Source organism: Ixodes scapularis, unplaced genomic scaffold (genome assembly GCF_016920785.2).
Source record: "Ixodes scapularis isolate PalLabHiFi unplaced genomic scaffold, ASM1692078v2 PGA_scaffold8__174_contigs__length_109621045, whole genome shotgun sequence".
In the NCBI taxonomy this organism is placed as follows: Eukaryota; Metazoa; Arthropoda; class Arachnida; order Ixodida; family Ixodidae; genus Ixodes; species Ixodes scapularis.
The window spans coordinates 78,225,961-78,247,045 of NW_024609883.1; the positions used below are offsets into that span (position 1 = coordinate 78,225,961).

The 21,085-nt window shown below is 45.7% G+C and overlaps 1 protein-coding gene across 1 annotated transcript in view; it reads left to right on the forward strand.

Moving 5' to 3' along the window:
• LOC115328902 overlaps positions 1 to 21,085 on the forward strand; it is a 111,728-nt gene that overhangs the window by 51,593 nt on the left and 39,050 nt on the right. Inside the window, exons 2-3 of the mRNA XM_040215277.3 lie at positions 15,828 to 15,873; positions 19,430 to 19,650. Of these exons, the coding sequence (XP_040071211.1) occupies positions 15,828 to 15,873; positions 19,430 to 19,650 (267 nt within the window). The remainder of the gene's footprint in view (positions 1 to 15,827; positions 15,874 to 19,429; positions 19,651 to 21,085) is intronic.

Below are 21,085 nucleotides of genomic sequence, written 5' to 3' on the forward strand. Positions count from 1 at the left end.
TCAGGTGTTTCGCCGAGCCAGGATCTTCGAATGACTGCTCGGAGGTTGGGCCTGCGTCACCAGTGATCAGAACCGTGAGCGTTATTCGTAAGAAGTGATTAAGTTTCAGTCACGGTTACTTGAACAAAAACGCAATTAAGGTGCAAATATATATGCTCTCCTATAGCCAACTTTCCAGCGATTATCACACAGGAAAAAAAAAAAAAAGATGAATCCACCGAACCGTGGACGAATTCGTAGCGTCTGATATTCCCCACAAAATAGCTGCACTACGCATGCGCAGAACGCATTCCACAGACCAGTTTTGCAAATGCTTGATATCGTTAGCGCCACGCGTATGACTTCGTGTATAAACGAAGGATCTGTTCAGAGTGTTGAATCCGACTCCGTCGATGAAATACCGTCTGTACCTGCTTCAATAGGGGGAAGTGGTCATGCGTCTTCTGAAATAACATCTACTCGAGAGGCGTGGGCACATTCCGCAGCGAAGATCATATCCGAGGCGGTTTATTTATCAGTTAACCTGTACCTACCGACGTCCCTCCATGGCATCCGCGGTCATTGTCTACCTATTCAATGCAGATTGCCATGATAAGGGTAAGTCTGTCCGGCCTTTGACCCTCAAAGAAAATTCTACGAACCCTTTCACTAAACAGTCGACTGGTCGGCCAAATGCAATCCCAACGGAGCAACGATGTTTGATTGATGGAATAACTTCGACCTTTCGCAAAACGGCTCTTCGAGACTAGTTAATAATCTGAGCGTGCTTTGCGATGCCAGATCCTTAATGATATGTCAAATGGGTTACACAGGACGTTGCCTCGGTGTAAAGGACTTCAGAGTAAACAGGATGTTGGCTCATTGTAAAGGACTTCGCACAGGTTTGTACCAGGACGTTGGAGTGAACACCCAAACGCTGGCATCTAACGACGCTTTTCAGACATAGCCTCCAGAACGATAATTATTTTATTTCTCATGTTTCTGTCATATGGCAAACCTTGCCGCTTATATTTGTAAGGTCATCTTGATTGTCGTGCGTATACAGCTGCAAAGCTGACCAAAGGAATCCGTGGGCACTGCAACGCAATCCCTCGTTTATCTCGCTTGAAAAGTGGGTTGTATTATAATCCGTTTGGCGCAGGAGCACTTTTCTCCGATAGGTTTCATCCCACGTGGCCCAACGTAGGTAGCAGCGCATGCTTTGTTCCAGCTGAGGCTTCGTATAATGCGCTGATGTATAGAGCGTCTAAATAATATGCTAACACCGTTCTCATATCGGTGTAACCCAACCCAATAAACAGTGTGATCGCGCGCTGTTTATTGGTTACCTATTAACGTACATTAATTGGTCTCATGGTGACTCTCCAAATCTCGCACAGTAAACGAAGTTCGCAAGCTGCTTTCACGAACTAGAGATCAAAATCAATGGCTTTAACATCGCACACGTAGCCTTTGTACTGCTGTGTCAATCTATAAGGTGAAAAGCAGCCTAATTTCTTTTTTCACCGTAGCGCGTGCAAGTCGAAGTAAAAGGTCCACGCCGATGACGAATGATACATGACGATTACTGGGAAGGTTTCACGCGGTCGACTCAGGGTCAAATGATCGACGATGTGCAGGAGGTACTTTGCAAAAATACCTGAGTTCGTCTGCTTCTTTTTGCTGGGGTTGTTATGACTTCAGAACGCCGAGCTATGATTGGCTCTGATTGAAGGATAGTGGGTAGACCTCCAGGCTCTGGTGGCTCTGATTGAAGGATAGTGGGTAGACCTCCAGGCTCTGGTGGCTCTGATTGAAGGATAGTGGGTAGACCTCAAAGCCAGCTGCCTTGAGGTCTACCCACTATCCTTCAATCAGAGCCAATCAGAGCTCGGCGCTCTGACGTCACCACAACCCCTGCAAAAAGAAGCAGACGAATTTGCGCTCCGCAAACACCAACTGTGGAGCACGACATCTTGAGTAAGAAAGGCTGTAGTCTTAAACAACAAACTCTGTGTGCCCCAATTATCTATGGGCCAGACGGAATCGCGTTTAATAAATACGAATAGTTACAAATCACATTGTGATAGGACGACGAATTATGTGTGGCACAATCATCTAAGGACCACGGTCAATAAAGTTTGATGAAGGCGAATAGTTACAAATCACATTGTAAAAAAATGCGCTTTAAAAAAAAAAAATCTGGTTTTTATTTTGTCATTTTCCGTGATCACATTAGATTAAGTGAAATCAGAGCACTCTAAGAAACCTGAGCGTCCACTTTCCCGCAAAACAACTGGGAAAGCCAATCGCCGCACTCTTCGGCGACTGACGTGGCTGAAAGTACGTCTATACTCGTTTTCACTCCATAAACCGTAGTAAAAAGCATAATAAAAAAAAAAGTCCGGTTTTTCGCGGTGCATTACTAATAACCCTCTTTATGTAGTTAGATGTATGTCATCTCATGAAGACGTAAACGTCTCAAACGCCAAAGGCATCACTTCAGCCTCCGAGTCATTCGCACATCTCTATCCAAAAATTGAAGTGATTCACTTTCCCGAGTGATTTGCTGGCAAGCAGACGCTCCAGGGTTTTTTTTAGAATGAGTTCCCTGGCTATGTCACGTGGCCAGCCAATTATGGTCGCGTTACCTCTCGATGAAAGCTATTCAGCGACAATGACAGCGCCTAATGACTCCGCGGCCGGCCACCTGGCAGCACCCGGAAACCCCACCTCTCCCATCAGCGAACCGCATTGCGCACTCTTCTTCCGCGAGCGCTAAATAGTGCCATTACACAAGCTGCGGCGCTGTCGGGCCATTATTGAGTGGGAGCATCGCTCGGCATGCATCTCCGTTAATTTGGTCCCGACACGAAACGTATCGCATCCGTATTCGTTAGTTGCCCATGCAGAATGCAGATACCAACTGGTCGACCCACTCCGCCGGGATATCTAATTATGAACGAGCATACGAACCAACGAGAGTGGTTCCGCATAGCGAATCTATTATAGCGGCTTCCCAGAAGCCGCAACGCTTCTCGTCCACCACGTTGAGAGCGCACGCGTCTGTTCGTGCGTGTGTGCGCACGTGTATGTGTGTGTGCATGTGGTGCTTAAAGTGCATTGCGTGCGCATATGTGTGTGTGCGTGCGTATGTTAACCGCGTGGGATTCCGCAGCGCGACCTTTGGCGCGATGCCCGTCCCTGATCTGACCTTCGTCCGCTCGCCCGATCAGGTGTTTGGAAACCGACTGACCAGTCGGCGCGAAGATTGTAGGCTGGCCAATTTCCCGTTCGAAGACATTCGTTGGCAGAAATAGTCGATTAATCGCTTAGTTTGTGGATTGTTCAGGGCGCACGGGGGTTCCTCTAGGTCGGTCTTTGGCGGTCCAAAGTTTTTCTACGTTTGAACCGTGTTGTAGCAGAGTTAACTTACTGCAACGCAGCATGTTGAGACCATACCTCGGCAAATTCATTCATGAACCCGCTCATTCACCTTCATTCATATTCACGGCGTGAATCTGAATGGCTCTGAATGAATTCTTGAATTTGAAAAAAATCATGATGTGATGGTGAATGACTTTGTGAATTTGAATGAATTCGTGATGTGATGGTGAATGAATTCGTGAGTTTGAATGAATTCGTGATGTGATGGTGAATAAAGTCGTGAAGTCGTGATGTGATGGTGAATGACTCCGGGAATTTGAATGAATTCGTGACGTTATGTTGAATGAAGTCGTGATGTGATGGTGAAGGACTTTGCGAATTTGAATGAATTCGTGATGTGATGGTGAATGACTTCATGAATTTGAATGAATTCGTGATGTGATGTTGAATAAAGTCGTGGATGTGATGGTGAATGACTTTGTGAATTTAAATGAACTTATGATGTGTTGTGATTGTAAAGGACTTCGTGAAGTGAATAGATTTAATTGTGATGCGAATGACTCAATGAATTCGTGACGTGATTGTGGATGGCTCGTGAACACGATGAATTTGTGATGTGCGTGGCTCGTGAACTTGATAAGTTCGTGATGGGAAGTAATATTATGAACTTAATTCTCGACGTGATAGTGAATACGGTTAAGAATTCAGAATAGGCGGAAAACATGTTACGCAGGTGCTTGCTTGCTTACGGGTTGTTTTCACCCTTCACCGCAAACAACAGAAACCCATTTGACTTTTAGCGGCTTGGGCATCAGTCTCGCTGCGTAGCCGTGCGCGCCTCAGCGCGATAGCCCTTTGTCGAGCACTTTCGTAGTAACAGCTGTTTATAAGGGACGTGCGGTGGCAGGGACAATAAAGGGAAGAGGAGGGGAGGCGGGGGGGGGGGGGGGGAGGGGGCTAGTCGTTTTATTTGGCACTTGGCATTTAATTTTGCCGTTGTTCCGATCGGTTCCTCGTGAATCATTGAGCTCCTTGCCGACCTTGTCCTTCCGTCTTTCGGGGCATATGGTCCGGAATCCCTGAAGGCTCTCGCTGTGCCGTTTCGCTCATGAGTCGTGCGTGGCGCATCCGCACTGTCCGCGGGCACTAGTAGCAGCAGGCGCCGCTTCGTCCACGCGGCGCAGCCATATATCGTTTTAAAAGAGACGAAGTCGAAGCCGACGTCACGAGCAGGCGCACCTAATCCGGTGCCGAGACCATATCACGTGACCTGCCGGTTCTGCCCGGCGGCGCACGGAGCACATTTACGTGACACGATCGCAGCGCGACATTGGCTGGGTTGGCGCTCTGTCAATGTGGTTTGTGTTTCGCGCACTCGAAATACCCCACTTCCCCGGCGGAGTCAGGTTCTGATTTCAAGTGGCTGACACAAAAAGGCGCCACAGTCCTATTCCGCAGGAACTGCGAACTCGTGAAGGGCTACCAGCCGTGAAGTCGAATTTAGTCAGAATGAACCTCAATGACCTCATGAATTATGCGGAATTCATGATGTGATGGTGAATTCCGGTGAATTCGTGTTGACCGTGATGGTGAATAACTTTGTGAAGTGATGGTGAATTCGGATGAATTCATGATGTGATGGTGAATTCGGTTGAATTCGTAATATGATGGTGAATTCAGATGAATTCATGATGTGATGGTGAATTCGGATGACTTCGTGAAGTATGGTGAATTCGGATGAATTCGTGAAGTGATGGTGAATTCGTCGGATGAATTCATGATGTGATGGTGAATTCCGATGAATTCACGATGGTGAATTCCGATGAATTCGTGGTGGTGGTGAATGACTTCGGGAATCGGTGATGTGATGGTGAATGACTCCGTGAATTCGGAGGCGGCGGTGATGTCATGGGGATGAATTCTTGGCGCGGTTGAACGCCGTGATGTGAAGGGGATGAGTTCTCGGCGGAGTTTGAAAGCCGTGATGTGAAGGGGATGAAGTTTTGGCGCGGTTGAACGGCGGGATGTGAAGGGCCGTGACTTTGTAAGGTTGGAGTACCTTGTGACGTGAATGCGTATGAATTTGGAGACGTGATTTTGTTTGAATGAAGGGGCTCTAAAATGCCGACCTATGGTTGAGACTGCCCTCCGCGTGCTAGCGCGACCAAGTTTCCCCGCCGCTCGCGTCACTGTCTTCATGTTATATCTAAGATGACAGCCGCGGCCTCCTCTGCCTCACTGCTGCTTTTACACCCACAAAAAAAAAAAAAAAGCCCCCTCGTGTCTTTTGTATTCATGTGATTGGACGGAGTCAGTTTCAAGCGCCTGTAAAAGCAAAAAATAACCTTTTTATTTTCTCTCGAGCACAGTGTCAACAGCCCTGCGTTAGCCTGCCCAACTTAGGACACCTAAATCCACAGGGATTGTGTTGTTTGGTTGCGTACATCGAGGCATTTTACACGTGCAGTTTAATATTGACGCCGACGCAGAAGAATGTGTGAAGTTAATATTCCTGCTTAAATACCTCCGCTGAGGCCGATAAGGTAATTCACGGCTATATCTCAACTAGCGTTTATTTAACCTATATTGACTGTGGATGCCCTCCAACAGTTGGGTGCCTATTAAGGGCTGCTAAACAAGAAACATCACATGTAGTTAAACCTATTATTACGCTCATTTACATCAAATCAAGATTATTTTGAAATTTCAAGTATCTCTTTTTTACATGAACATTCACCCAGTTCCTTCCTTTTTCCGTGCGAATGCACCATCCCGCTTAAAGGGTGTTTTTCCCTTAGCACGCGGATGCACTGCGGTGAAGCGAGGCACGCAGTACCGCGAGGTCTGTTACTTCGTTGCAGGGAATGAGCGATGAGAAGCACACCCAACGGAGCTAATTAATCAACCTGAGCACACCACGAACAATAAAAAGTAATGTAAAACTCCCAAGATTTTGTATTGATTTTTATTGCCAGAGGGGACGAAACCGTACTGGTTGCGCACGCTTTTAGTCCTCGTGCTTCTAAAAAGAAATTGAGAGTTGAAATGTATCCCTGATCGGGCCACCACTGAAGGATCAGTAATTGTGTTCAAAGAAGACTGTACACTGTGGCAAAGTGTGTGAATATAACAGAGGTAAGCATATCAAAACACGTGACATTGTTGGACAGGTGTACTTTTTTTATGTATATATGCGAGTTTTTTTTTTTTATTTATTATTATTATTTATGGAGTACTTAGTGGGAAAAATGGCAGTTCATTGAATCATCTCAAAAATCTAAACGAAAAAAAAATAATAACTGACATGTTAGATATTCGTTTGTAGGGATTGTATTCATCACTGAACCGTCATTGAGCGGCCATCGACATCTCGACGTGTTTTACGTGCGTCATAATGAAGGCGATTCGGCTGTTCACGAGCACTTAAAATAAGCCGATGATGATGATAGTGGTGATGGTATTCATTCTCGCAGACCAGTGCAGAGGTGGTGTGAGAGACGGCCGCACACGTTTTTTTGCCGCGGGCCTCTTCGAAGCCGAAACACACGTCGGCGCTGCAAAAAACAAAAAAGGCTTAAGCAAAAGACAAAAACAATAATAATAATAAAAGAGCGCGGCTTTCGTCTCAGCTCCTTGGACACGCGAACAATGGACCGTTACTCCGCCGAAAGAGGGAAAGGGCGTTGCAGAAAGAGGGCGAGGAGGGGAAGGAAAAAAACGAGGGAGAAAGGCGCGGCGGAATTGGGTCACGAACCCCGCCGTGGAACAATGCCGGAAACAAAAGGCGGCGACACGGACGGTCAAGCGGAAGGTGTAGGCCTCTTCTTTCTCGGGTAGAGAGATCCCACATGTAAGAGATGGACCAGCTCTAACCAAAGAGGGCCTTTTGCAACGCGACAGCGGACGCCTCCTGGTCAGATTGGTCGCAAGTGATCACGCGCAGTCCTGCACACGCTATTCAAAAAAGAGCAACTAAATACCGCTGCTCCTCACACGCTTAAAAAAGTGACTAAGTACGTGACTCGTTACTTCATCAAAAATTAACAAAAATATGTTACTCGTTACTTTTGTTTTCGTTTTCGCAAAGTGTTTAGATTGTTACTTCGCTACCTTAAAAAAGGCAACCAGAATCAAGTAACGCTTTACTTGTGACTGGTCGCGCAGGCGTTCTAGAGGAACGCGCAGAGGGGCTGAGCAAAACCCGGAGACGATTGTCGCTGTTGTCACGGGTCCTTACAGCTGGTAACTGCAAATGCGTCCCGTGAGCCACGCGATCCCGCCGATGGAGCGGTTGGAGACACTCCAAAATCTAGGCACACTCTTCCGGTGTCGCTTATTTGCTGCCTTCTGCCGACCTGTCTCCTCTCGGGCTGTCTGTGTTTGCTGCTGCCGGTGTTGCTGCCGGCCACCTTCCGCAACATCTAGGAGGAGCTGGTAGACAAGGGAAGAGAGGAAGAAAAAAAAAAAAAGGTAGAAAAAGAATTACTTGCGAAAGTAATGGTCTGACATACGTGCATACATACGCCTTTCATGTATCATCCCTGAAGAGAAAGTTGGGGTGCAAACCAGCTGGTGGTGACTGAACATAATAGACTAAAAACCCGACACAAGCGTCTGTTGTGTCGCTCCTCGTTCTCTCACAGCGTGGGGTGTTTAGTCTATGATTATATTCCGATTATTCGCTTATTTACTTCGCGTACCTTGCAAATCCGTTGCCGGACATTACACACGCAAAGCGGGCAACCGAAAAAAATATGACAACTTTAGCTTATATGATGAATACAAAAAAAAATATATACAGTAGGCTTTTAAAAACAAAGACTAGAGCCATACATGGTCTGTTGCAGGTTAAGAATAGTGCGAGAGGCTGCTCCCACAAAGCCCCCGACTCCTTCCACTTTAACAGAAAGAACGCCTGGTAAGAGGAGAGTGGAGAGGAGGAAACCGCCAGTCATGGCGAACAGAGAGCTTCGTGGGAGGGGCTTGTCTTGTTATCCTTACCTTTTCTAGTTTTAGCCTGGTCTAGTGGCGGTGATGGTCAAATAAAATTGTTTTGGACCAGAGGCCATCAACTTATTCAATCGAAAAGCGATGCACATGGAGGAGTTTATGAGGATCAATTAACTTCCTCCGACTAGATACTCTAGTAGTCCTTCAGTCTCGCTGCTGTGGACTAGTTGAGGAAGGATAGTCTTTTAAAACGGTTATATCCAATAAACAAGCTGTAAGCAGATCCTGATATCAATACTATTATAGGTGTTAGGTCGTGAATATGTTTTTGCTGTTTGTTTGTGATACAATAGGATCTGACAATAACGTATACACTCGTTGGCGCCGAAGAGTTGACAGTTGGTAGAATATAGATGAGCAGCTCGTTCGATGACTGTAAACTAATCATAATATCAACAGCTATAGGTGTAAAGTGCTTTTGCTGTTTGTCTTTGGCAAATTGGGATCTGACCATAAATTCCACTCACTGGCGCCAAAGAGTTCACAGGTGGTAGAATAAAGGTGATTAGCTCGTTCGATGTCTATAATTAAATCCTGATATCAATAATATTATAGGTGGTTTGTCGTCAAAATATTTTTGATGTTAGCCTGTGATACGATGGGGTCTGAAAATATATTCCACTCATTTGCGCCAAAGAAGTGACAGTTGGTAAACTGTAGATGATTAACTCGTCCGGTGTGTCCAAGTTTTCTCGTCGATCGTAGATTGAGTTCTGAATCACGACAGAAACACGCCACCAGACTGAAGTTTGTTTTCACATATTTCCTCAACACCTGTTGGAAAGGCAGATGGGGGGAGGGGGGAGGGGGGGGGGGGGGGGGTCGGTGGATGAATGGAGCTGGCTTGAGGGTATTCCATTATGCAAACGCGGTTATTTATGTGCATCCGATTTAATGAAACCGTTGTATGAACTCGACAGTAGGCGTAACTATACTGTCCTGGCGTAAAACTGGTTTATATGCACGACAAAGGCACTACAAACCATGTACTGACAGCTTGATTACCTTTCGTGTTTAATCAGGGGTAACGTTCTTTGCGTGCGTTGACTTCAGCGTGAGAACATGTATTATCTGACTATTGATGCCCACCCTGAAAAACTTATCTGTGACTAGAAAAACTTTTTAAAACAAAAGCTACATCTTCCAGTATTTGTCTACCTGCAGTCGAAACTCGTTGACCAGAATTCTTTATATTAGTCGTTTCAAGGATTATTAGATGAAATGTCTACCTAAATGTAAAAAAAAAAAAAAAAAGTAACATTTCATATTTAAATTTGACGACTCCTCGTAACTTCACTTGCCGATTTCACTCAAATCGCTGTTCATTGTGTTTTTCAAAAACAGTAGCTTTTTTCTTTTCTTTATCATTGACAATTTTTTTGTTGCACTAATTTAATGGAACAGTATCACTATGAGTCACATTTAGCACATCTTGTATCTGTTTCCCCTTTAAGCCTCCTATATTGATAAAATGGGGAAGCTTCTTTGTAGAGAGGAAACAAAAAACTTTCTGCCAATCAAGGACTAAAAAACGTTGCTATGTCTGTCGCAAAAGATAGAGAGGAAGTGTTATCTTCCCCAAAAATTAATCATATGAGTGCGGAACGAATTCACTGAGTAAAATCTACTACGAAGCAGATGTTGCAGTAACAAACCGTAGTCTTCTAATTCTATTACGTGACTACGACAACATTCTGAGTTTCTGGTGACGTGCTTTAAATGCATCGCAAATGACTATTTAGTGTAGGTGTGTTTGCTTCGTTACTGCTTTTTGTGTGTGTGTGAAGTTATTCAGTTTTAATGCGAGTCTGGTATCTCAGCTGCAGATTAGACATGTACCCAGAGCAGCACGATTGCCAGTCTTGGACCTTTAACGTGCATCACGCAGTAGTAATACACGACCGCACGTCGGTATACGATGCTCATCCAGAACGAAACGGGCAGGGGTGTGGAATGAGCCCAGGATGCCTGGGTTCTGCAGCGCGAGCTTTCGTACCACGCGCTTCGATGTGCTGTGTCGTAGCCTCCCCTATACTCACAAAGCCTGGCCCTTCGACAACGGAGCCATAGAGTGCCCGACCGCAGATTTGGAGCGCGAGGATCTGCTAGCACAAAGCATCAAAGAGTCATTTCTCGGGGAATCTGGACGTCAGCGCACAGCTTTTGCAGCGGCGAAGAGCCGAAACACACTTGTTCGCTCGGGAGAAGTGTGTTTCGGCGTCTCGCCGCAGTGGGGCGCCAGTCACGTGGGTCTCCTCTCATCCGTTGTCTGCCGCTCCACCTTTTCCATTTCGGCGGCCGCTTCTCGTGACGATCTGCCAGGCTTTGTCAGTATATAGGTTGTGGCTGTGCTTTAGCCCGCTCGGCCACCGACGCCCAGTTGGAGCAGCCTCGTAAGGGGCATTTTTATTTCTGCGGAAACCTAGTGCGTGAAACAGAAAATCACACGTGAATTCAAGGTCAGGAACGCTTGAACAAAAATTGTTCTCCGGTCTCCCCTAAAGGTATATCTTATTATGTTGGCGTGCGGACGTGTACCACCACGGCGTGGTGCACGTTAAAGACCCCAGGCTAGCGGTTGTACTGCACTGACTAAATTGCTAATGTACAGCTGAGACACCAGATGCTCATTGGGACTAACTTCCGGCTGTATAAACGTACACACGACGCAATTATTATTATCTTCTTGCGTGACCCTCGCGCAATTGTTCGTGGCGCTTACGATTTCCTATTACGCTACACTACGCTTTAAATGCACAATAGAGAGACCAAACGACAAAAAGAAAGAGAGAAAGAAAAAAAAAGAGTTCGAAAAAACAAAAACAAAACATCGCGAAATGAAAGGAATGTAACGGAAACGGAAGGACATCGATGCGCGAGAAGAAAAAAACGACTGAAAGGAAACGCTGCGAGAGAAAGATGACACCATAAAAAGAAAGATGCAGACTGTCGGATAGAGTGAAAGGAAAGGGAAGAGAACTAAAAGAGAAACGGAAAGAGCGAGAGAGGTATGATGAAGGACGTGCGCTCGCGACAAGGTGAACGAGATCGGCGTTCCGTTTTATCCAGTCCCTTCTCTTATTAGCCTCGATGTTGTTTTTTTCTCTCCCTATAGAGTCATTCCATCCTTCGGATGTAGGAGGAGGAAGCGAGGCGGGCGCGGCCATTTTTGTTCTGCCCGGCCGAGTCAATTGCGAGTTATGGGCATGACCGTCCGAGATGCCTGTGTTTTGGCAAACCGCCTCGAGACACGGTCCCAAAGAGAACCGTGTGGTTTTTATTCTTGCGCGACCTTGTCACGGAGAAAAAAAAAAAAAGGCTATTCTTCTGTCCGTGTTGTGCTCACCTCGTTTTGTCTGAAACAAGTGGAACCCCCTCCAGGCAACTCATTTCATCCCCCGTCACTCTTACTTCTCCACTGGCCTCGAGAGCACGCTGATTGTTATCGTGTCGAGAAGAGCGACTCGAACGGGTAGCTATTTATGTGGAGCCGAGACAGCTCGTCATCGCAGGCTTCGCATTTTCCCACGCGCCGTTGATTTTGTATAGCGCTTAAATGGGCACAATCTACGGGCTGTTCAGGAGAAGGGCCTGTGCCCCTAACGGTGCGCGGTGGTATTGGGCAGATTAAGAAGCGTTACTTATAACTCCTTACTTTTTCAGTAACGAGTTACTGTTACCAATAGTTAATCGTTACTATAGTTTCTATAGTTAGTAGTTAGTTACTAATAGGCTAAACGATTTTTCCCGGTAATGAAACGTTTACGGATTGATTTCTTTGGTAACGAAGTTACTATACGCTAAGGGAACCGTGAGTGGATAACTGTGTTCAGTTGTTTTTTTGATCTAATAACAAAAAAAAAAAATATTTGATTACTATTTTTGTTATCATTTTTTTCTTGGGGGGGGGGGGGGGGGGGGGGACTCACAATATCAGAGAGTTTTATTAGATCGTTCCGATACCTCCGATGTCCCCGATAACGATACTATATGCACGCGCAACAACGGCGCCGGAGTATCGGGTGTCGTTATCGGAGTTATCCGAGCGATCTACAAAAACTCTCGATTAATTTGGTCCCCATTCGGGAACTCCCTCTGTACTTGCGTGAATTCAGAAGACCAAGAAGGACGGACTCCCACAAGGATGGACAGTACACTGTAGCGCTCATTGCTTATCATTCACTAAGTCCCAAAGCTCCTAATAGTTACAGTTAGTGGGCTCAAATACAAACAAGGTATACAACTTTTTTTTTTTTTGGTAGATTATTTAGCAAATTGTTTGAATGTCTTACCGCATCCGCATTTTCTCGCTTCGTGTCGACAAAAGTTAATCTTGCGTTAAAAAATAATCAGTTTGAGACCCGGTAACCAATAATGTACCCAGTGAGCATTTGAGGAAGAAAGAAGCAACAATACTTTGTTACTCTTTCTTTTTTTTAGTAACGTGTATGCATGTGACGGCTTGCTTAACAGCAGTTGGAACGAGCTGCTCGCGCGCAGCAGACGCAATGATTATGAGTTGAATTCTAACTCCTGCCTCTTCCAGTACCGGCATCCCCCCTTGCGATCGCCACTGAGCGATGCGCGTTAGATGCCCACCAGTCATCTGCACCCGTGCTACGCGAACCCGATTACTTACCTATGGCGGTGGCATAAAACAATCTTTCAATGACTGAATTGCTAGTGTCAGGCTTTTGACTTACTTGATGTGGCTAGGATGTCCCAATAAAAATAACTTCATTGGGTCGATTGATGCAATGCAGCTATTATGTCGATCGGATCGATTCATCCAATCGACATAATCAAAGTATTTGAAAGAAAAATTAACCTTAAAACTTTTTTTAACCCTTTATTTGCTTGACCATGCCTATGCTTTATAAGACCCGAGTCCTTCTAATGCCACTGGATCGTGGAAATGTAGCGCCAAGAAACTCCCCGTACGGTTGCCATTTTGGTTCATAAAATGCGCAATTTTTCCTCGACCTCTCCATTCTTGGTAAGCCGATGTAAATTCGCTGGTGGCGGGTAGGGACGTTTCTTGAATACCGAAATTTCGTTATCCTCAGACCGACGAAACAAGCGCGTATCTTGGCACCGTCACCACATGCGGCACCGGTGCTTGGCGGCATGAAAAAAAATATATATATTCTTATTTTTAAATATACGCAAGAAAAACAATACAAGTGTAAGATATCTTGGGAGGGGAGCAAGACTGATAGCTAAGTGGATTGCATGCACAGCGCCGAAGACGATTGTATTGGCAAGGAACGTTTTCCGTGCGATGATGTTCCATAGCGATCTTGGTGCGACTGGTTCAGAAGGACCCTTTCGAAGATTTGAATGCACCGAAATGGTGACTGCTATGACAACCTAGATCGATCATCCAATCATCTTGCAAGGTTTGGTGGTCTGTATGTTAGTATCTGTTTGTGTCCGGCTAGTATAGGCAGGGAAGGCAATGGTGCTATCCCACGATCCTGCAGTGCCCTTATGCCCGTGTCCCACTAGAGCGACATACAGAAACAAAAGACAACGACAAGCCTGAAACCAGGGTCTTTCGTGATTTGAGAGGCTATAACAAGAGACATGCAAGCCTGCAAAAGGTACCGCGTGCATGCTGCACGTGTGTGCGGCTTGTCGGTGCCAGTTGTTTCTGTTTGTCGCTTTCGTGGGACCAGTGCATAACTCGCTGGGAGTTTCAGACCGGTCACCGGTCGCCTTTTGCGCTGACTAGGCTGAATTCCGCAACAGCCCGTACCTACGGCGGGTACTTCGACTTTCGAACTGTTATGAAATGTATAAGGTCCCCTACGCACAGTTGCGTTTGACTGCGTTGCGGCTGCGAGAAACCAGGACATCCCTGCATCTTAAGCTGCGTGCCAAGCTATTCCTAGAATTGGATTCCACGCTTCATACGAAGCACAGATGTGCCGGTGACTCGCTTTCGTTTCTCGACGCAACGCAGTCAAACGCACTCGAACGCTCTCAAACGCAAATGTGCGTAGGGGCCTTAAAATGGGTGTACGCTTCGACTGCTGATGTGCGAGCGCTGACAGTAACCTTCCATGATCGGACAGGGGAAAAGCCAGCGAATACATGGTGGTTTGGAGAGCTCGGCAGCTTTAAATTACGCCGACACTTCCAGAACTACAAAGTGCCGAAGAGATAAGATCAATTGGTATCATTCCGATGACTGTGGCCATAACACTCAGACCTATCGTCATACCGACTTTCCGAGACATATCACGGTGAACCCCACACGGAATACCTCTCGCTGCGCTCGTTAAAATCAGTCAAAACCAGTAAGACTTTTACAAAGATTTAACTATACAATGGCGGCTCAAAAACTCTTCAGCCCACTAATTTTCTTTTCGTTGTTGTTGTTGTTGTTTTTGTCTTGTTTTTTTTTTTTTTTTCTTGACGTGACTGCTGGCAAAATAGCAATATCCTCCTTTTCCAGCGGATCATTGTACGATATATGTGATCGTCGAAACCGATTCAGTTTGTTGAGACGCATATTCCGGAAGTCAAATGAGTTACGCGCCTTGTAAAAAGAACGTTTTCGGCCATTCCTGCGTGTGGATTGTGAACAATATTCCCTCGCCGTCACAGTTTTAGCAGCAGACAAAACCACTTTCAAATTCTTTTTTTTTTGTTTTGTTTTGTTTTCTTTCGAACTCATTTTTGTTTTACGTAAAGCTGCCGAAAGTTCCAGGCATCCCGGAAAAAAATAATTACAACTCCCGTACTTTTTGTTTGGCGGCGAATACAGAAATTCGTAGTAGGTGCGGCGGCGCGCCACGTTGGGCACCAATTACGGTGCCCCCTCCCCTCCCCCCTCTTTAAAAAAAATCTTCCTCCCCCCCTCTCCTTCCTCGTCTGTTCCTTTGCTTTTTATCCTTCGTTTCATTTCTTTTCACTTCACGCGCGATAATCACGTTTTACTTGCGCGTCGTTCCCGCGCGTCTGCGTGCGCATGCGCAGACAGGTATACACCTACGATATATCATTGAGCCCCGACGGCCTAATTATAAGTCTGCCCTTATATCGGCGCGTTATAAGCGCGGTGACCTTGAACGACCCGCTCGGGGCCGACACGTAGATATGATAAGGACTGTGGGGGTGGGGCGCGTTACTACGACGACGATTACTACGACGAAAGAATGAGGACGGCATTTAAAATAATAGGGAAGAGAGAGAGAAGGAAAGGTAGGGGGAGAGAGAAAGCGAAAGGGCAGCCGTCGTACGCGCACCTTGTGCGCTTTGGGATTGTTTTCTTGCCGGTCCGGTCGTAGACATAGTTATGAGGGCGGAGACCCGTGTTTGTGGTGCTAATAAGTGAATACTTTTTTTCCCGTTAACAATAGTCGCGAAGCAAGTAGCGTACGTGCCAATTATCTCGCGCCTCAAATTGGAGCCGTTGTTCACTTTTGTTTTGTTTTTCCTTGCAGGGACAAAAGGGTCAGCAAGAAGTGGAACCCGAATTTTCGCCAACTGGTAAGTTTTGATGGTGTAGCGGTTCAATTTCTCAAAAGTAGGTGAGCAGATACGTGAAACGTTATTACTAGCTCAAACATTTCGTTTTAGTTTGTTACGTACAAAAAAAAAAAAAAGCACACAAAATTACAATAAAAAAAAAACATATCTTGAAATTGCCCAAATAAAAGTCGTACCTAAAAAAAAAAAAAAAAAATCCGAAGCAAAATATTTACGGTGTGAGACTTCAAACGGATTTTTAGCAAACCGTTACGGTGTTCTGCGTACCGTACTACCGGCCTTTGAAGCATGCTTTTAAGCGCATGCCCGGGTGATACCTTGACCGCGGGGAGCGCGTTTAAAAGCATGATTTAAAGGCTCCGGTAATGCAGTTTGCGGAACACGGTAATGGTTTTCTAAAAGTCCCCATTAAAGCGATTCCGAAACGTGTTTCTGTTTCGGGGTCGCGACGTCATGAAATAAAAGCAAGTTTGGGAGTAGTTCTTAATCCAAAGGAATTGAGGCGTAAATACTGCGCCATAAAAAGAATTGTTTTTATTAGATTAGCGTCCCTTTAAGGCTGCCTCATACGGGTGAAGATTTTAGTTGATTGCATTTTATTGCGATAAAACATAGATACGAAACGTACATGCATAATCCCTCTCAGACTAATTTATGAAAAAAAAAAAAAAAAACGTAGGTGCCTGTTCATTACTATATGATAAAATAATTGCCTTCGGCAGTTTGATTTAAGAACCGAAAACGAGAACAGGCTGACCCCAGAGACCACATCCCACACGAAGAGTGCATCCGTATAAGTGATCCAAGTGTGTTTAATTCTAACACACGGACATATAAACCCGAACTCTCTCCCCTAAATGGTGCTTGAGCATTCGTCTGAGCCACCACTATCGTGCGACTGAACATAACGCGCTACTAAACAACATTGCACGGGCCTGGGAAGTCGAAAGAGGCACACCCTATAATTTCGAGCAGGTTTTCGGTGACTATGGGAGTTTATATTCATAATGCAGTTATCGTCGCGAGTTATCATCATCGGTGCGCATAATGTAGGTTAGCGTCGGTATGCAATTCGAGCACTAACTTTTTATCTCGTTAAAACACCTGAGGCTGGGTACTCGTGACCCCGAGTCAACTGTGCGCAAAGCAAAGCTAAAACAAAAAAACAAAAAAGAACCAATTCTTACGCGCTTTAAAAAAGACAAAAAATATCACCATTATTTTTTTTTTTTTCAATCGGTAGTACATTGAAACGTAGACTACTTACATTTGTTTCACATAAAAGCAACTTGAAGGAACGTTACTTTCCTATGATGCAGTAAGGAAGCTTTTTGTTTTGTTTTTAATCATGTAAATATTGAAAATTAATTTGTGCGCTAGCTTTCTACTTTTTTTTTTCAAATGTCAGTCACGAGTAAACAAAGTTGCCTTCAAAAAACCACCTGCTTATTTTTCAGGATTCGCGACATATTCTCGACAGTATAATGTTCCCCAAAATACGGCTTTTTTTTTTTTTTTCTACTTTTTGTCGATACGCTTTGAAAAGATGAAAAGGGCCCGGCGTCTTTATCGAACGCCCAGCCTCCAGCGTGCGCTCGTTGCCTTCCACCGTGCTCTGGCTGCGCGTGCATGCTCGAGGCTCACGAGACGCCGAATCACCATCGAAGGTAGCAAGCTCACGCTGGAAGCGGGACAACTGAAACTATACGGAGCGCAAGTTCCATCGTCTGCTTCTTGCGCGGGGGGTTGCCGTGACGTCGGAACGTCGAGCTCCGATTGGCTCCGATTGCGAGGATAGTGGGCATAGACCTCGAGGCAGCCAGCATTGAGGTGCATTCTGGACATGATACTCAGCTGCATGAATGTAATGTAACCGAAAGTCACATTTCTCGAAATGTAATGATAACGCGGTTTCCTAGTAGAATATGTATTTAAAAAAAAAAAAAAAAAAAAAACATTCCAAAAGTGAGAATACATAATGAGGAATGGGGTTCTGTTCCCGTTCATCGACTGAAGCGAACACAGCACTGTCCTCTGCCCATCAAGCAGCGACACACTAGCGCCTTTCGATTTCGTTCTGTGAAGTTGCGTGGGAAGGTAAGCACCCACTATGCCCCGTTTCATCCTAAAAGGAATTACCGCCGAAGCTAGAACCCGTCCCAGCCAATTCAAACGTTGCAAATCTAGCATGTGCCTTAACGCTGCGTGCGTCGCCGAGCCATATCAGTAGGTCACGTAGCATGTTTTTGAGCACAAGATTGACTGGAACGGTTTGTAGTCTCCGCTGTGGCTCGTGAAATAAAGCATATGGTTACCAATACTCGAAATCCACTTTATGTATGATCTCTTTTTTTTGTGTGTGTGTGTATTGAAAAGCGAGAAATTTAAGTGCATAGCCTCAGAAAGTTCTCGCCGAGTATAGTCCTACCATATGACTAAATGACAGACACTCTTCCCAGACATTTCACCTTGTTAACGACATTTGTTTTTTTAATTGCTTGAGTGCGACTAGTTGGCGACGAACAAAAACGTGCTTGTGAGCGTACGGTTCTGTTAAATATAGTTAGGGTCGCCAACAAATGCGTTTTGTTGTATCGGCAAGCAGTGTTGGTTGGTCGTTCCTTTTGTGGGAAAGGAAAACTTTCAAACAAGAATTAGAAGTGATTTAAGAAGCCCATACGGCCTCAATTGTACACAATCGCCACAATTTTCTATTTTTTTTTTCTCGCTCGCACGCGAAAGCTTTTTTTTTTTTTTTTTTTGTGCACGCGTATTATTTGTAGTACGTATTAATACGACTCGGCCAGCATTGAAGAAATAAAATCGAGTGGGCGAAAAACAGGAAAATAAAATAAACAGAGGAACAACGCTCCACGAAACGCGGTCAGTGTCACCTCGGCCTCGAAACACTTCTCTTTCCAGACCGACGTGTTTATACCTCCTTCGAGAAATTTTCGACCGCAGAAAAATCTCTGACGTGCTACGTGCAGGCTTTTGTATCCCACTTTCTTCGTTTCTTTTTCTTTTGCCGTGGCTCTTTTTTTTTTTTTTTCTCTCTTTTTTTCTTGTTTTAAAAGAGAGTGAGAACCTTTCCTGCTGGCATAACTGCAAGATGTCTTATTTTACCTATGTCGTTCACCTTATTGTAGTTGCTGTTTGCGTACGAGGCCCGCTTTAAACTGAAGAGGCGCCAATACAAACCGATACATGTTTTTCTTTGGGACAATCGTCTTCTGCCGGTGGTTGATGACTGTTTAGGTTGATGTCCTAGAGTTGCCTGACGTGGCCTCTGCTGGGGGAAAAAAAAACCCGGCAAAGATGGAGCACGCGGGGTATTATTTCACTTGAGAGATTCGCGTCGCTTCGGGTAAAATGCTTATACGGCGAGACACTGAGGGAGAGGAGGAAACGAGAGCCCGCGGTGACGTCAGCGCGCGGAGCTCCGATTGGTGGAATTAGTGTGTAGGCGCAAAGCGAGCTCTACCTCCTCTTCCTCCATTTCTCTCCGTGCACGATGATACGGACTCTGTCTCTCTCTGTTTCCGCGGCCCCGCAGTGACGGCCAACTGCGACAAGGGCTTCATGGTGATCTCGGTGCTGACGGAGCAGCCGTTCGACGGGATCCTCCACACGAGGGACACGAGCGACCCCAGGGGCCCCAAGGAGTTGCGCAGGGACCCCTGCATCACGTACGGCTCCGGGGCAAAGAACACCTCGCTGCGCATCAGCCTCTTCCCGGGTCCCGACGATCCGCTGTACTGCGGCGTCCGGCGAAGGGTAAGCAGCCCGTCATGTCATGCGACGTAACGTTTTGCGTAGTGTTCATGCGCTGCGCAAAGTAGTTCCTACAAGATTTGATTGTCGCAGGAAGCAACGATACTTTTAACGTTTGAAACGTGTGTACGTCTTGATAGGATAACGTAAAGCTAATCTAGGATGCACCGACATATGTCTTAATTCGACACATTAAGTGGGAAATTGGTAATGTTCCGCGTAAAACTGGACTTTTTTTGCGGTTTTTTTAGGTGAATGCGAGTACAGGGACAGTAAACAATCTTAGAGTATAGGCACTCCATTCCTTGGTCTTTTTCCTTGTGGGCGCGCCGCCATTTTCGTGCTCAGCGCAAGACGGTTGCAATTGGCAGTCGTTACGATTTGAAAATGCAGCTCCCTCATCTCAAGATGCGGTGTTGGGAAACTCAGGCAACGTCGTCGTGCTTTGCCGCGAACTCTCTGAGCGTTTCTGGGGGACGGAAAACTGTTTGCCGCGAATTTAGTTGAGTTTCTAATAACTGGTCACCGTGATTTTAAGCACCAATATGGCGGAAGTGCCGTTACTTTGAAGCGTAGCCCTTTTTTTAGTGGCTCACCATGGTGGGAAGAATTAGGCCCTCCAGAATATTAGTCTCGGGCATTTTTCCAGCGAGTGCAGCCAGCGAATACCAATTGACGCAGTCATTATCTCACGCTCTTTGTCAAGGTCGTTGACCATCGTTCCTCTAAGCAGACCCGTTGGCTACAAATGGAGGCTTCATCCTTAGCAGGCTTCGAGCGTTCTTCTTTGGGAACCCATTTAATGTCACGTCGTCTGTGCAGACCATCTCGCTGCTCGCAAAAACAGCCCAGCGTGCGTCGAAGACAGTCCATCCACGCGAGCTTACTACTTCGGCAAGCGAGGAAAGCACCCACCATAGGCTCTTTCATCTAGGATGGAAGCCACCATGAGTCTCTTCAGGGAACGGTGGAAGGGATACTTGGGTATCCACACGCAAATTATCATACTATCTATATGCTAGCCTTAGTATTCGGAGGCTCCTGGTAATTTATTAGTCAAGCCGTCCACGATTTGAAATTGGCAATCCATGGAGGGTGTCCATCGTCTTACCAACTAAGCCTTCTCGAGTCTCATAATTCTAGAGCTTTTGGTGCGAACATACGCTCGCATTCAATGAACTCGCAAGCGGTTATAACGGAAAGGGTCGTGCCGTTATGACAACTCCTAAACCGGCAATATAAAAAAAAAAAATATATATATATATAGGTTTAGCAATTACTCATACTTTACTTTCTCGAGTCAGCCGACATAGTCGATAGACTAGCCAATTCCCTCTTATCTCAGACCAACTTAGCCCAATTTACCCCCCCCCCCCCCCCACTCTTCCTTAATTAATTTGATCTCCCTTTTTTATTTCTCTTCCTTTCTCTCCTTCTT